The sequence below is a fragment of the Carya illinoinensis genome, chromosome 2, assembly GCF_018687715.1.
Source record: "Carya illinoinensis cultivar Pawnee chromosome 2, C.illinoinensisPawnee_v1, whole genome shotgun sequence".
Classification (NCBI taxonomy): domain Eukaryota; kingdom Viridiplantae; phylum Streptophyta; class Magnoliopsida; order Fagales; family Juglandaceae; genus Carya; species Carya illinoinensis.
Window position 1 is genome coordinate 27,387,761 of NC_056753.1, and position 17,841 is coordinate 27,405,601.

The 17,841-nt window shown below is 31.0% G+C and overlaps 1 protein-coding gene and 1 long non-coding RNA gene across 2 annotated transcripts; one reads left to right on the forward strand and one right to left on the reverse strand.

Annotated features, from left to right (window-relative positions):
• Positions 1-3,559: 3,559 nt before the first annotated feature.
• On the reverse strand, positions 3,560-6,599 carry LOC122300622. The gene is made up of 2 exons (XR_006240051.1): positions 6,380-6,599; positions 3,560-3,887 (listed from the first exon to the last, which is right to left on the reverse strand). It is a non-coding gene; the product is annotated as an uncharacterized LOC122300622 (long non-coding RNA).
• Positions 6,600-15,466: 8,867 nt separating this feature from the next.
• LOC122301842 (TIR-only protein-like) lies at positions 15,467-16,208 on the forward strand. The gene is made up of 2 exons (XM_043113211.1): positions 15,467-15,981; positions 16,142-16,208. Exons 1-2 carry the CDS (start codon positions 15,467-15,469, stop codon positions 16,206-16,208), a joined length of 582 nt encoding a protein of 193 aa, XP_042969145.1.
• Positions 16,209-17,841: the final 1,633 nt, after the last annotated feature.

Here is a 17,841-nt window from a genome sequence, read left to right on the forward strand (position 1 = left end):
CCACTACAGTAAATAAATAGTAAATATTATCCTTCCGTATTTATTTTTTATCCTTTTACCTTAATCTTTTGTCTCTACCGCCGGTTCTGTCATTGTAAAGGTATGAATTTTTTGTCCCCTTTCTTTATTTCTAAATATTTAAGAAAAGCCAAGACCTTGATGGTACGAGACTCAAACCTTTGTAAGATTTATTGGACTGGATCTCATTTTTTAATTTTTTTATTATTAAAAATTTATTTAAAAAAATGGCAAAAATGTTAAATAATATTTTTAATCGGTAGGTAAAAAAAAAAAAGGGTACTCATTATTGAAGAGAAAAAAATTAAAACATTAAAAACAAATTAAAAGAATTTACAAAATAAATTAAAAGAGATTACAAAAATAAATTAAATTTTAGAGTTCTTTTATATCATAAGGGTTTTTTTTTTTTTCCTTTTCTATTTATAACATTGTTATTTTATATCATAAAAAAATATATAACAGCCAATTTTATTCTTTAACTTTTTACTTTTTGATTTTTTTAAACTCTGGTTTTAGGGTCCTGTGGGAAGCATGTTAGTAGCCTATTTTGTTTTTTTTTTTAAGTCTAAATCTGGAGCCGTGATGGAGTAATCTTTTTAATTTTTAATTTTTATTTTTTAAAACTCTGGTTCTAGAGCCCGTGTGAAGTCATGTTAGCAGACGTTCCTTTTTTCTATTTATAATCAGTCCATTCATATGATAAACAAGTTTGTCTTATATTTTTTATATTAATAAGTGCCAATAATAAGAGAAGGGAAAAAAATGAGTTTTACGTCTGGAGAGAAAGCGAGAGAAAGAGGAAGAGGAAAGAGGAAAAAATTTTATAAATTGATGGAGCTAACACATGTACAGAAGAAAAGGAAAAGAAAAAAAAAAAAAAAGTAAAACATTGAAAAGTGGAGTAATAAAAAAAAAAAAAAAAAAAGGAAAAAAGGCTTTGTACCGACACAAGCACTCGCTCACGTTAGCTTACATACGTCACATACGGACAGAAGAAAGGAAAAAAAAAAAAAAAAAAGTAAAACATTGAAAAGTGGAGGAAAAAAAAAAAAAAAAAAAAAGGGAAAAAAGGCTTTGTACTGACATAAGCACTCGCTGACATTAGCTTACATACGTCACATAGGAGAAAAATCAGTAAAAACAAAAAAAAAAAACTTTGCGCACAAACACTCGGTCATATTTTGTTCCTTTTTTACGGTTTTGCCCTTATGTTTTCCTTTGTTACTTTCCTGCACACCAAAATTAAATACTGTCGATTCATCAGTCATGTGTTGTTTTATTTAATTAATGGGACAAAATGATAAAAATGCTAATGGATGGTAAAAATTAAATACTTTCGCCGGTTGTGTCAATAGGTTCAATACAAAAGTCTGACGAGTTCTTCCTGTTTAGTGTAAGTTGTCTCGGTGATATTTTCTCTAGAATGGTAATTAATACCATTTTCGAATGCAGTTTGATCTTGTCAGTGAGTCAGTTTTTTAAATTATTTTTTTATTTCTGTTAGTGAGTCAATTTCTTGACTGTGTAATTTATACTACATGGTGTAATTTATTTTGTTATCTTCATCTCTTCAATTTCTTTCATTTGTTATATATTGTTAAGATTTATACTGCTTTCTAGCTTGATTGATGCTGTATTTTTAAGGACACTATTGTATTCAAACAGACTACAATATAAGAATGTACAATATATTCAAAGATCTAAAACAAAACGTTTAAAATAAGACACTGAAGCATTAACACAGTTTACCACAAAACCTTCACGTTTTGATAGGTTTTTATTCAAACTTTTGAATCACATTACTGATGAAGAGAAGGTATTCTAGATTTTTTTTTTTATTTTTTTAAAGAAAGTCCTTTGCTTGCTCCTGGCTAATTCCTCGTATCATCTTATTACCACTCAAAATAAAGGCAGTAGGGCTTTATACCGAGTTTAGCCAAAAATTCTGACGCAAATGCTTGGTTTTCATTGATTTAAACCACTTAAAGTGACCAAACAGTAGATACCGACATATTAAACATAAAATTTTCAAGAATTGTGCTACATCCACCGCGCTAGGAGCTACCGTTAGGTATAAGTGAGGTTTTATTTATTTATTTATTTATTTTTATTATATTTTTTACATGTATTTTTATAACACTTTTAAATATTTTTTTTTTAAATTTACTACATTATTTAAAAATACTTTCTTGATCACAAAATTAAAAAATAAATAATTAAAAAATTAAAAAATGTGAGTAGTAGCTCTATCATTTTCCAATTTTCAAACATGCATACACAAACAAGATACCTAAACATGTAATAACACAATCCAGATTAGCAACATCCCCCGAACCCATAGATTTGTTTTTTCTTAAAAACAAAACACATAACAAATAATACCCAAGAAAAAAGAACCAACCCACCCCAAATCACAATATCACCCAAAACAAAATAGTCATCGACGAGTTGATCTTAGTTCTTAGAACAAATCATAACCGTGGGAATTATAAAAATGCACAACCAACAATTCAATAACAGAAATATAAATGGGGGTTGTGGCTTCAGGAGGTGGAATGAGAATTAACCATCTTCTATTTGCGGACGACTGTGTTATATTTTGTAGAGCAAAACAAGAAGAATGGATAAGGGTAGAACAAATTTTATGGAGATATGAATGTGCCTCCGGGCAAGTCCTTAATAAACAGAAGGCTTCTATGCTGTTTAGTAGTAATACTCACTCTACTACCCAAGAATTGATTATTCAGTCCACTCATGGTGTGGTGTGTATAACAAGTATTTGGGCTTGCCAACTTTAGCGGGGAGATCTAAATACAATACATTTCGAGGATTAAAAGAAAAAATATGGAGAAGGATAACTAGTTGGAAGTCTGTGTTACTTTCAAAGGCTGGTAAAGAAATCTTAATAAAAAGTGTACTTTAATCTATCCCAACATATACTATGAGTGTTTTCAAGCTGCCAAATAGTTTGTTAAATGAGATTGAAGCTATGATTTCTCAGTTTTGGTAGAGTCGCAACAAATCTACCAAGGGAGTCCATTGGAAAAGCTGAGAGAAACTAGGAATGATGAAAAACAAATGGGGCTTGGATTCAGGAACTTAATCAGTTTTAATAAAGTTTTGTTAGCAAAGCAAGTTTGGAGGATCTTGTAAGAACCCTCCTATTTAGTATCTCAGATATTCAAGCACAAGTATTTCAAACAATGTGACATTTTGGAGTCCAATATTGGATCTTCTCCTTCTCATATTTGGAGAAGTATTTGGTCTTCTTTGGGCTTAGTGCATGCAGGAGCTGTGTGAAGGGTAGGAAATTGGAAGAATATTAAAATATGGCATGATAAATGGCTCTCTCGAGCTTCTTCTTATAAGATACAAACTCCCATGAATACCCTTGACTGTGATGCCAAAGTTGCAGAATTGATCAACAAAGATAAGCATGAATGGAAGACTGAGGTGGTTGAATCTGTGTTTAGTGAGGAAGATGCATTTTTAATTAACAGTTTACCATTAAGTTTCAGGGATGTAAAGGATTGACTCATATGGGTGAATTCTCCAAAAGGGCTTTTTACTGTTAAGAGTGCATAATTTGTGGAACTTGAGATAAACAAACAGGCTAGACAGCAGGCTTCCAGAGATTCTGATGATGGTTTGCAATGGAGGAAATTATGGCAACTACAAGTTTCTGGCAAGGTGAAGCAATTCTTGTGGAAGGCCCTTCAGGATATATTACCAACAATGAGCAAGCTGCAGGGAAAAATTGTAGAATATGTTTCATGTCCCATCTGTACCAAAGCTGAGGAAAACACTTTACATGTCCTTTGGACATGTCCTGCTGCTGTAGACTTGTGGGGGGATTCAGCAAGCATCTGCAACAAGTGGCACATAGATTATGTAGATTTTGCTACTTTATGAAAGGAGTTCATGCAAAAGTTAAAGGAAAATCAGTTGACCTATGTTGTTTCTGTATTTCACAAGTTGTGGACTCGCAGGAATAAATGGGTGTTTAAATAGAAATTTCAAAGTCCAACTATTATTTACAAGTCTGCACTAGAGGAAGTATATATATTCAAAGAGGTAATGCAGGAAAGGAAGAGGCAATCTGTAGTTAGATCAGAGTAGCACTTAACTAATGTGCAAGCTGTGTGGGCACTAGCTTTAGATCCTTACTGTAAGGTGAATTTTTATGTGGCTTTTGATAAGGATGCTAGCTCTATGGGAAACAGTGTTATTATCAGAAATGCATGTGGTGATGCAGAGGTAATATTGGCTGCACCTAGATCAAATGTGTCTTCTGCAGTTCATGCAGAGAGTTATGCTTTATTAAGAGCTATGCAGCTATGCCAAGAGTTGGGGATTTCTCGTGTTATTTTCGAAGGTGATGCCAAATTAGTAATAGAGAATATCAATGCACAAGCTGTTGATAGTTCTTGGACAGGTCATCTGTTCTAGGATATTCAGTTCATGTCTTCAAGGCAACAATATTGCAGAGCAGTTTTCTTTAGAAGAGGAGGAAATAAAGCAGCACATGCTGCTGCCCAGTTGGCAAAACTTTAGTGTCTGAGTTAGTATGGATTGAGGATGGTCTATGGGAGGTCTTATCTATTATTTTGAGAGACAAAAGTTGTATTGTTTCTTCATGATTAATGCGTATTTCCTCTTTTCAGAATATATATATATATATATAAATGCACAACCTCTTCTACTATGTCCTATCTCTCTTCAATACCCCTTGAATTCCATGATGGGCTTTATACACTTCATAACACTTTTATATACAATCCTTGTCCCTAACATATGAACCATACACTTTTACCGATAAAAAAAACATATATATGAACCATACACTAAAACCAGTAGTTTTGTGACCTTCTAATAAGAGAAGTAAATCAGAGACAAAATTTATTGATCTCTCCTACCCCTCCTATAGACTATTTCTACTCTTACCAAAGAAAAAAAATTATCTTTCCTCCAAGGTGCCTAAACCATTCTCACAAATCCACAAATCATACAAATAAAAAAATGCTACAACTTGGAAAAAAATATCAGCTTCAACGTAATGAAAAAAAAAACTAAATAATTAGGTTCTTGTGCTGCTACATAATTAATCTAACCACATGAACTAATAACAATCAATTCAAATAAACTTATCAGAGTCAAACTAGATGACAAATTTAATGTATAATTTTTATCAATTCTAACTTAAAATAATATTTCCATTGCATTTATAGTGCTCGAGCATATGTTGAACTTGATGATGATCCTGGAAAATTAGTTGCTGTTATATTTGGTGAAATTACAGAAAAAACATTGGGTTATTCAGTAGTTGAACTTATAAATCATGCTGGTGAGGTATGTTTTTTATTTTTTATTAGTAAATTGAGTTTCTGTATATAAGTTGTTTGGATTTTTATTAAACATGCAAAGCTATTCAAAATTTATTTTGTAGGAACATTTGCTATATATTGAAAATGTTGTAGAAAAAGCTTCATAGAAAGAGTGGATGATTTAACTTTTTGCAGATCCTGACCGATTCAAGCAACAAAAGCATAAGAATTTCAATGTCATCTCTATTGATGCCTTACAAGATAACACAAATGATGGATCATAGTAGAATCATCAAAGAAATCATATTTTGAATTAATGTTTTTGTTAAACTTGTGTTAAATTTATCACAAACAACTTTGCTAAAACTATGGATATGATGACCATCTATGGGACTATCTTACTGTTTTAACTAATGATTTTATTTTATAATCTATGGAAGCATGTAATTATTATCCTCTACTTAACTATCACTATCCAAAAATATTTGTTAGAACTTACTTTTTTTTCTCTGTGCATTAAATTATTGATTAAAATCTTTTTTTTTTACAAAAAGTATATTATTTCTTAAAAATAATCACTTCATTGAACTAAACAAATGTGCTTTGCACGTTACTCTTCCACTAGTATATGTATATATATATATATAAATAAAACACAAAAATCAATTTGCTCATGTCAAGAACAGAGGCTCTTCGCTGCATATGGCCCGTTGTCGTCACAATACTATCACTATCATCTCAAGTCTAATTGGAATGTCATAGTCACGGATCATAGAATGATTAGCAACTATGATTTGTGAAGTACTGGTGTTTGGACATTGGTCGGTCAACTGTCCATGCGGCCCTAATTTGCTGTGCAAATCTTCGAATATTCCAATTTCGTCTGACCTTCACTCCGATTTTGACTCAAATTTTGAAAATCAACCTTACAAACAAATTAGGAAAGATTAAAAAAAATTATGGTTTCTCCCAACTTACAAACAAACTAATATTTCTCCCAAATTAGGCAAATAAAAGATTAAAACAATGTTCACCTTGTATTACAGGAAGGAACCAATGGAGGGAGAGGGCAACTTGGCGAGTCGCGGCGAGTCGCGGCGGAGGGGTTGGAGACGGCAGCGACTCATAGGGCTAGGGTTTTGATTGTGAGAGAGAGAGAAACTGAGAGTCTGAGACTTGAAAGAGAAATTTTGAGAGACGAGAGAGATGAATGGTAGAATGGGGATAGGAGGGAATTGAGGGGAGGGGGGCAGTGAAAACAGAGGCTCTTACTCTATTGAAATGGCATCGTTTCAGTATACATAATTTAAAAAAAAAAAAAAAAAAAAAAATTAACTAGGTTGCGTGAAAAGACACCGTTTCAAGCAACCCAGTTTCAAATTCTTTCTATTGCTAGACCTAAATGGTGCCGTTTAGGTCTAATTTTTCACTAAACACCGCCATGTAATCATTAAGATGTGATTTTCATTTCTAAATTTCTAAGATATGGTTGGCAACTTGGCACATAAATTAATACAAAAATGATTTAAGTTAGTAAAATTAAAATTAAGTAAACTATTTAATGTAGATTATTAAATTAACACATTAAAAAAATAACTTAATAAAATTATATTTATGATATTAATTGGCATAATTGCTACTTTGTTACTAATTTAGAGTATATCAATATATTATGATAGTTATTAGTTAATGTATAATGATGATTTTTTTTTAATACTTCTATAATTATATTGTGATATATTAAATAATTTAATATATATACATGTTATTAACTTATTTACTATATCTAATAATACACTATTACACTAGTACTAATACTATAACTATATTAACTAATAACTATACTAGACTACTAGTAGTATTACTAAAATATTATATGTTAATGATAAATTGATAATACTATATTCAATAATAGTAATACTCTTATTAAGTATTAATTATAGCTATATATCCTATGTTAGAATTTAGACTATATGATAGACTGATAGACTAATAGTATTAGTACAACTGTATAAGTATATTGTATAGTTATATATTAATATTATATGTAGTGATTAATAATAATAATAAATTATTAGTATAGTTATATATTAGTATTACTTATAGTAATTTAATATAACTATATTAGTGTAAATATAACTATAATATATTATAATATTAGACTATTAGTGTTAATATAAATATTAGTATTAATATATAATTATAAATATTATTATTAGTTAATAATTATATAAAAATTATATAATTAATTTATAAAATTATTTATATAAATTATATATTATTTTTATTTTTTATTCGGTCTGATCGGGAGTATCGGGAGTGAAAAACCCCTGAATCAAAATCGAATTAAATTTATGGACCGAATTGGTCCAATAATAGTCGGACCAGCCGATGCTCTACCTTTAACTCAAGTAACCACTTGAAAAAGTATAAATATGACTTATATATAATATTACTTTTAAAATATAACTAGTGAAATTGAAAGTACAATCTATGATACGTATCTCTATCTAATAATAATAATATATATATAGGTACAAAAATCAATTGGGAAATGCTTGTATGCCCCTTCTATTTGCACCCTCAAAGTGACTGCTGGTCACAAATTTTTTTTTTAATATTTTTTTTTACTTAATGATTAAGGAAGTGATTTTAAGTGTATTGCTATTTTTTTTTATATTTTTTAAAAATGTTTAAATATATAAAAAAAATGTAAAATGAAAAAAGAAACAAAAAAGAAAAAAAAATTTACAAAGGGCGGCACGCCCAGCGGTAATCGCTGGGCGGCATAGTAGCATCGCCCAAATCAATTTGTTCTTGTAAAGAATCGAGGCACATTCGCTGCATCTGGCCCGTTGTCGTCACGTGACAAACACGACAACGATTCACCGTAAGAATACTCTAATTTTCCAATTGGACCTGGTCATGGTAACCATGGGTGCACGTGTTGTTGCTTCAACCATTTCTAACATTCTAAAGTTTATTATTATCTAACTTTTACTTTTGACGAAGAATATATATCTTTTAGCAATTCTAGAAAGAAGAAAGATTTAAGTGATTTTAATAATTTAAAAACCAGAGCCTTGTAGGAAAACATGCAAGAAAAACTCATGTCTCCTACGTGAATACAAAACAATAGCATGGGTACCCCTGTCCCCTAGACCAAAAGTTTTTTTTTTTTCTTCATACCAAAAGTTATCTCCATGAGAAAGTAATAATTACTATATGGAATCCGTAATTTCCGCTTTCCACGGTCAACATTGGAATGCTGGCTAATTGGTAAGAAACGAGCAAAACAAATTTCAAATGAATTCCATCAATAAGCCTTTTATATTTTTTCTAATTTTAGATAACAAAAACTCATGCGCGGAGGCTGTAATTATATATGCCATAATTTGCGATGCTCAAAGCTAGAAAAACTGAAAATAACCGTGATCTACAATACATGAGTAGTACCTGTGTTGCCACCATTTCATTTGTTCGATGTTCGCATGAGCGCTACTATGGCAAACTGATCATAAATTTCGCCCAATGAAGCAACCTTGCAATAAAGTTATAGAAGGTTGATTAAAACCATAGCTGATACATAGCACATCATCATCACACTACAACAAAATTTAGATTTGGGATTTTTTTTTTTTTTTTAACAAAATAAAAATCATCCTAAAAAATGAGTTTTAGGGACGGAAGTCCTTAACCATTCAAACAATCAGTTTTTTATTCGAACGGCATATGCAAGGACGAGAAATTTCGTCCCTAATAAAATATCATCTCAAATATTTACTAAAATGTTTGAACATAATAAATAAACTTTCGGATGGATATTATTATATATGATCGACAAGGAATTGGCGGGCCAAGTGACTAAATTTAGTGCAAAATTGACTTATCGTTTGAATAATTTATTAAATTCAAACGTCAAGGTTAATCGTTGTTCGAATGTAAAATAAAGATTGAGACGGAAATTAATTGCAGAAATATTTTCAAAAATAATAAAATAAACTTTTGAACAGATATTATATAGGATCGAATGAGGAATTGGCAGGTTACTTGACTAAATTTAGCTAGTAATTGACTTACCATTCGAATAACATATTAAACTATTCGAATATCAAGGTTAATCGTTGTAATTCAAACGTAAAATAATTGAGGGCTTATATATTATGTATGAACGATGACAAAGTTTTTACAACTTTTGATGGCAACACAATACCTTACTTAATTATGGAGAAATATTTAATTTATATAAAAAATTAGCAGTTAAAGAATATATATATATATATATAATAGAAAATAATAATTAATTTAGAAAAGAAAAATACGATTTATAATTAAATTAATTTTACAAAATACAAAATATTGTCCATACAAAAAATAAAAAAAATGCAAACAAAAGATACACAATACTACCTGCCCAAATATTTTACCACATCCTCGACTCCAGCTAGGCGTGTCTCTATTTGTGTTAACTAATTATTGATCGTCACCTAAGCGACAAAGATGCTAGCAATCTTTGTACGTAAGTCAGGGATGCTAGCATTCATCTATGTATATAAGTTAGAGATGGATATAAGTTAGAGACGACACTTTAGATCTTTGTATGCACTGCATTAATCACCTTTGATGTCTATGCGTGGATCTCTGCAAGCATTATATCTGCAATCTCCTCACGAATAATAGTGTGTGATGCCTCCTATTTGGATGTCTCTCCAACCGATATGCCATGATCTATTGGGTGTGCATCTTCTTGAGTCTCGATCGGCTCTATAATGGGAGCACAAAGATGAAATCTCGATTATCTTGTGCTGTGTGACAAGGTCGAGGAAATGATTGGTCCAATCGACTCTTGAACACGCTCACTGATCAGCTTATAATTTTGTCTTCCAAGCGTAGAAGCTGTCAAAGTAATACAAGGATGAGTCCAGGATCGTATTCCACAGGGACAAAGAGTTATCAAAGCGTTCGTAAGATTTTCTTTGTGTAAAAAAAAATGTATCGATTATGGAAGATGAAAATAAATGTGAATCTATGTTTCTAAAATTATCAAAACTAAGAAGTTTAGAGAAAATGTGTAGCAAATGAATTAAACTTGTAAGAAACAATAAAACAAACACTTGGGACACAATTTTCACCCACTGATTTGGAGATGGATTTACTTCTCTTTTCATCTTCTCTCAACCATGCTCTCATTCCTAGAAATCATGGTCGGATAATATAGCAATGAATCCCAATTCTTAGCCTAATAAAACTACTTGACAGATTATATAACAATTGTAAAATAGTGGAAGAAAGCCATCAAAGTCTTGTTACTTGTTCAAGTATTAATTGTGCCTTAACGTCTACAACTAATCTAAACCAAGAACAAAGAACTTCAATACTTTCTATATGTAAATTGAAATATTATCCAACAAGTTAATCATTGAAATCAAATAATCATGGAAGAAAATTCACTCCAAAACAGTTATAGGTTACTCATTGAATCCCAAATCCAAAATTTAGCCTATCATCTCTAAATTAATAAAATGCTTAAAATGATAAATTCTAACATTTCAAATTATTGTATGAAAATAAATACAGAAAAATAAATCAAACAAACTGAAAGAAGCTAATCTGAAAACAACTAAGAAGTAAAGCTCGGAAACAAAACAAAGAAAAATAGAAGAACGAGAGAGAGAGTTCCCCCTCTGCTACCCGAACGGAAACGAAAAGAATAAGAAAAAAAATAAAATAAGCCGCCCGACTACATGAAGAACTGAAGCAAGAAACGAAAAATAAAATAAACTAAAACACTGCCAACTAAAATCTGGAACGAAAAGTTGAGGCAAACTAAGAACGAAAAAAAAAATATGAAATCCGAATGAGAGAGAGCCTCCCTTCCGTCCGTCTGTCTGTAAAGAAATCAAATTACCAGAAAAATAGAGCAAACCAGCCGCCTCCGTCTAGAAGATAAAAAGAAAGAAAATAAAGCTATGAAAATAAAATGCAAAAGCTCCTCTCCTACTCCTGCTGCTACTCTCTAAACCAAAAACAAGAAAAATGAATGAAGGAAAAGCCAAAACCAGCCGCCCTCCTGTCCCACGAAAAGAAAACCTAAGAAAATGACATCCTAAAAGAAAAGCTACCTACCAACGAAAAGCAAAAAGTAAAAAAAACTAAAAACAAGCCCCTTCCGTCTAAACTGGAAGCAATAAGTCTCAAAATAAAAAAAATGCCCAATAACAATCCCATAATCACGAAATTGCCCCTTGCATCTTTAGTCTACTGTGAGGTCATCTTCAGCCCTTCCTTCTTACAAAAAATACCCTACATCAATTCAAATTAAGTGTTCATAATTAGAAAAATAAAATTGAGATATTAATTTTGACGTGGCCTAACAGCTGTATTATAAACCCTTTTAAGTGTAAAAATATCAGAATTTATTAATTTACTCAAATTTCATAATCTATTTCATAATTAAGTGCATAATTCATTTTGATTAAACAATTTAGTCACTTTAACAACTTAATTATGTGGTTTTGACACTTTATCACTCACCAATATCTAGAAGGACCCTGCAGCGAGCAAAAATCATGTGATTAGGCTTCTAAATGGCAATATATCTATTGTAATGTAGTGGACCTCTTATCGAATCCTAGCAAATATATTATTCCCTAGGTTGATATGCACCTCAGGAGCAACGCATATCATAAATCGTGCTTGATCCATGCCAATCTTAGTTTTGTGCTATCGAGGATCAATGTTGCTGGCAATAATGATATTCAAAATCTCGAAGAAACCAAATAAATTGGCTTGTTTGATTCTCTTTGTTCTATCATAGGGAGGAACATCTGGACCAATAACTAACTGTCGAATCTCATGATCAGAAAGGCCATCACTTCCATCTGCATCAAAGCCCTTGTCCTCAGACTTATTCCCATCGACCGTAGTTGTGGACTCTCTAGATACCACATTTGGATATGCAGTGGCAATTGAAGGATACCAATAAATTGGCAAGTGCGTATACTAAAAATGTAACTGAGACTCTCTTGATCGAGATCGTGTATGCCTTGTCATCTCAACTGGCACTACCTAGCTCTTTATAGAACTCATATATAATGTTGATATATGAAATAATGTTCCTCCCTTCAACCTTATGGTCGATGATTATTGTCCAACACACTCAATGCCAATGAAAGACCCTTCCAGCGAAGATTCGGAAAATCAGAGATCTTGACTTAATGTTCCAACAAAACAAGTCCTCTCTCAAACTTGTTCATTGTAGGGTTGTCCTAATTTGCCATGCTTTCTTCTCCTATAAGCCATTTTGAACCTGAAATTTAAAAAATAAACAAAGAAATTTAGTTATAAAATATAATACATGAACACTCACAAGATTATATGTTGATTAAAACAATGAGATACTGTTTTGTGTTATACCGTTCGACTGACTCATTACAAGTTTGAACAGATGACACTTTTCAAACGATTACATAACCATTCAAACATTATAGAATTGTGCATATCGTTCAAACGTATATTATATACGTTTACACTCAATATTTAATAACTATTCAAACAGTTTCTCCAACTTTCGAGGCTTGACTTTCTTCTATTCAAACGCATAAACCATTTTTCGAAAAGATTGAAACTCGAACTCAACACAATGGCTAAGTCAACTTAGTGGCCATTAAGACGAAAAGAATTGTGGATTCCTTTCGTTCTTCTACAAATAATAAACATACAAGGCCTTGTGTTTTCTGGCCACCTACTATGTCCATCGATGCAAAATACAAAAAAAAATGATTATCTTATTTTTCTACAAATAATCAATCCAAACAACTCCAAATCAACCTATTAAATGCATGTACCTCTTGACTAGAAGTAGCGTTGAATGTGGCAATAATGATAGCAGCCAAAATGAAGGAGGAGTGTTAGAACCGAGAGAGATTTCAATGATTATTTGTTTGGGAACAATGCGACGATCAATCAATACTCCCAGACGGCCCTTCTATGTTTTATGCTGCTTAAACAAAATTTTCTACATTCAAATGATACAATTCAAACAATAATTCTATGTTAGAACTTAGGTTATTTGTATTTCGAACTATTTATATTTTAACTCTATTAAATTAATTAAGATTTGATTTTTTTTTTTATAGAATTAAGATTTGAAATTTAGTATAATATATATAAAATATATACTATATATATCATACTATATGTATACCATAGACCATGCATCTACGTGCAATAATGTTAATTTGTGTAAACTTGTCAAGTCCTGATCCATTCAGTTATAAACCAATATTTATTATTTAGATTTTATATTCAATTTTATTTTATTTTTTGTTTCTTAGAACGCACTCATTAATAATAATATCTCGATTTTTTTTTTTCTTTTTTTCCTTTAACAGGTCAATTGTGGCCTTTCCACTAAAACGTACGCGCGATCTTCAAAGAGACTCTCCCCTACTCTCTTGGCTCTATTAGTTGACTACCATTTTATTGAAAGATTGCTGCTGGCTTTTTTTATTCCCGTTTGTTTTTAGAGATTAGAAATAGGATAAAATGAGATAAAAGTTAAAATTTAAATAAAATATTATTAGAATATATATTTTTTAATATTATTTTTATTTTAAAATTTAAAAATATTAAATTATTTATTTTATTTTGTGTGAAAATTTAAGAAAGTTATAATGATTAGATAAGATGAGATGAGATGAGATGAGATAAAAAGTTTTGTTAAAGTGAATAAAAACATATACACACATAACACTCGTAGATCATATATGTGATCCATTTGTACCAAAAACCTGTGAATCAAGTCAAAGAAAAAACACAATCAAACTCAAATTGATATATATGGTGTATTTAGGTCTACATTATACATTGATTATATTGAAGTACTATATTAAGAAGATGAATTTGTACAAATATGGAATAAAAAGCTTAATATTTTTCTTAGACTAAGGGAAATATTAGTTATTTTTCTTCAGATCATATATTTATGCTCATTTTTGCCTTATTAGTAATTATTTAGTTTCAAATTTTAGAAGTGATTCTGATTTTTTTTAACCAAATTTTTTGTAGAATTCTTCTTTATTTTTGTATTAAATTCTCATACAATAATTTATATTTTTCCATTTTTGAAAAAATCTTCATAATTTCAAATTTTATAACTATTTAAGTCCGGTTTGTGAGTTCCATAAAATTTTTCGAATTTTTTTATTAATCAATATTATTTAAATTTTTTTTCTCTATATTTTGGATAAAATCTTGTCTTTTTTATGTTAATCATTTATTGAAACTAACTGTAAGAATTAATCTCTATTTTATCCAGTGTCACTCAAGCTGATGCATGCTCGAGTACCTGGTGATCAGACTTGAGAAATAATACATGATCGATCAAGTACAAGGGAAAAATCGAAGTAGATCAATTACTAGTACTAGTACTACTTTAGCATCCAGCTTCAAACTATGATATAAATAATATTTCTATAATTATATAAGCAACATTTATTTCTTGTTAAAATAAATAAATTTTCGTATTATATTCATCATAAAGAAAAATAGTTAACTCAGCGGCCGAATTATCCAATTCTCCCTAGCTAGCTAAGTAATCAAAAGATAAAAATAAATATAGAGACAATTCTTAATCAATTATTACACTACAATATGATCTTAACGTGATACTGTCATACAATAATAATATAATATAATGATTTTTAACATGTATATATCGAAAAAAACTTACCGGAAACGACATGAGTGATAATAAGTTTCTACAAAGATAAAATTATAGGTTATGTAAGGATCTCAAATTTTTTTGAAAAAGAATAAAGTTTATTATTAAAAAATTATGATTTTTTTTTTATATATCTCATATTTATTTATTTTTTAATTTAAAACAAAAATACGCGATGTCGACTATAAATATATATTCTCTTTTATAATAAACGAGTTTGACCACAGAGGAAGGCCGTGTTCTGGAAGCTGACTATAGCCCCCTTTAACCACACGTGACAAATTAATACAAATCAAACAACTATTGTAATCTATATGCTTCCCAGAAACACCATAAATAAAAACACACTTTTACACTTACTTAACGCCAGTACTTAATTGTTTAATTGGTCTCGATTATGGAAGCCATGCCGCGCGTATTACATGCTTTGGCAAAGAGCGTTGCCCGTCCAGCTTGCTGCAGGAACGTCCATGTCCAAGCAATAATACCATCCCAACACGACGTGTTCATAAGCCACCGGGGGCGGGATACCAGAAGAAACATTGCTGGGTTACTCTACGACAACCTTCTCCGGCTTGGGCTTAGTCCTTTCCTGGACTACCGAAACATGAAAGCTGGTGATAAATTGTACGAAAAGATTGATACTGTCATTCCATATTGTAAAGTTGGTGTTGTAGTGTTCTCGCCCGGATATTGTGAGTCCTTGTATTATTGTCTACATGAATTGGCTCTTCTAATGGAATGCCAGAAAAAAGTTATACCCATCTTTTATAATGTCAAACCGTCCCAGCTTCGGGTTGGGATCAACAAATACAATGGAACTTGTGTTCCAGCAGAAAAGCTTGAGAGATTCAAAAGAGCACTTGAAGAGGCTAAAGATATCCTTGGACTTCGCTTTGATTCGTCGACAGGGTACTTTAATTTTCTATCTTTTTCTTCATCCTTTTTCTTATTTGGAATGGTCTTTTTGATATGACTGAACAAATAGTTCATATGTATAAATTATAATATTTTTATTTTGTTTATAAAATATTTTTAACATTATTCTGATTTTTTTTTTTTTGATTTTCAGATATTTGTCAGAGTTCCTACAAAATACTTGTGATGCCATCACAGAGCAGATTGCTCAGAGTTCCTGAAACACTTTCTTCCCTAGAAAACAACCGAAATTTGAAAATACGAGGAATGTCGTGCCACTCACTTCTAGTATCACAAGTTATACGTTGTATTTTTCTTGGCGAGGTAGAAATGTGATTTTCTTGGTGATGGTAACATGTGCGTGTTTCTTTACCGGCCTATTTGGAGAAAATAAAACCTTCCATGGCTGGTCAATCTGTTATAATCTAGCTATTCCTATTTTTATTGGTGGCAATATCCCGTGACACCGCACATGAACCCAACACAAAATTAATGAGTTTGAGCTTGGTATATATAAATGAAATCGGATCAAAATGGGTTGACCTGTTAAGACACGATTAATAAACGAGTTAATAACAGGTCTAACCGATCACTAGCTTAACCTGAAATCAACCAAAAATAATCTATTTAAATTTTATTTTAAAGTTGTAATTTTATTATTATTGGATTGTAATACTAGTATTTCTCAATATGCTTATATTTTTATTATTGGATTTGTAATATTGGTTTTATTATAGGTTAAAATCTAAAAGATATTGATACTTTTTGTTAGTACCTAATCTTAATGTTTTTTTAAGATAATGTTGCTACTAATAAAAATATACTATAACTTTTATATAAAATTATATTTATTAGGTCAAATAGATTATATAGATTATTTCAATTCATTTACATGAAATAACTTAAAACGAGTCATACTGTGTTCATTAATTTTTTATTAATTATTAATAAATAGGTCAAAACAGACAATACAATATGATCTATTATTTAAATACATTATGTTAAGATTTAAATGTATGTCTCTTTTAACTTAACGGATTGAATGCTACCACTAGTTTTTTTTTTAGTACATATGTGATGCCAGCGGCTGCTCGTTTACGACATTCTTAAAGAAGGAAGCATAAAACACGTACGGGTCCTTCTACAGCCCCCGACTAATGTGGCATACCACGCGGATTTATTCATAAATAAAAAAACAGAAACCAATCAAAATACAGAAACCCGTGACCTGTAGCTCCTACAATCTAGTCATACCCCTCTCCACCTTCACAACCCAATGAAAACACAGAAACCCGTCAGTTTGAAAGATGATTGGAAGGTGAGAAAATGATGGAAACAAAAAAGAAATTGAACTCTGAAACTTGTATAGTTTAATGGAAATGAACTTTCCATTGATCCGAATCTCAGCGATTACTAAATTTGTTAACCAAGATGGTATTTTCTCCTCTTTCCCCCAGGTTTTTCAAGGAACCAAGAAACCACAACGATTTTGTTTTATGATTTATCAGAGAGCACGGTGGAATACCTTGTTATAGAAGGCTTCTTTACAGTTTCTCTGAGTAGGATCAGATTGAGAGGGGCTGCCATTTTCTTCTGTTTTGGTTGGGTTCTAGCAACCATTTTTTAGTACTGAAGAAAACCCGAATTGGGTCTTAAAGATCTCTCTCTCTCTCTCTCTCTCTCTCTCTCTCTCTCCTCATAAACTCCTTTTCTTTTTCTCTCGGTTTGTTTCCGAAGTGAACTAGTCTAAAGCTACTCGGTGAAGAGGGTAAGGGGGGGCATTGAACATGAACTTTGGGTAACGGATCTATTTTGTTCCAACAGTCGACTGTATCATGGGAAAACGTATGCCCA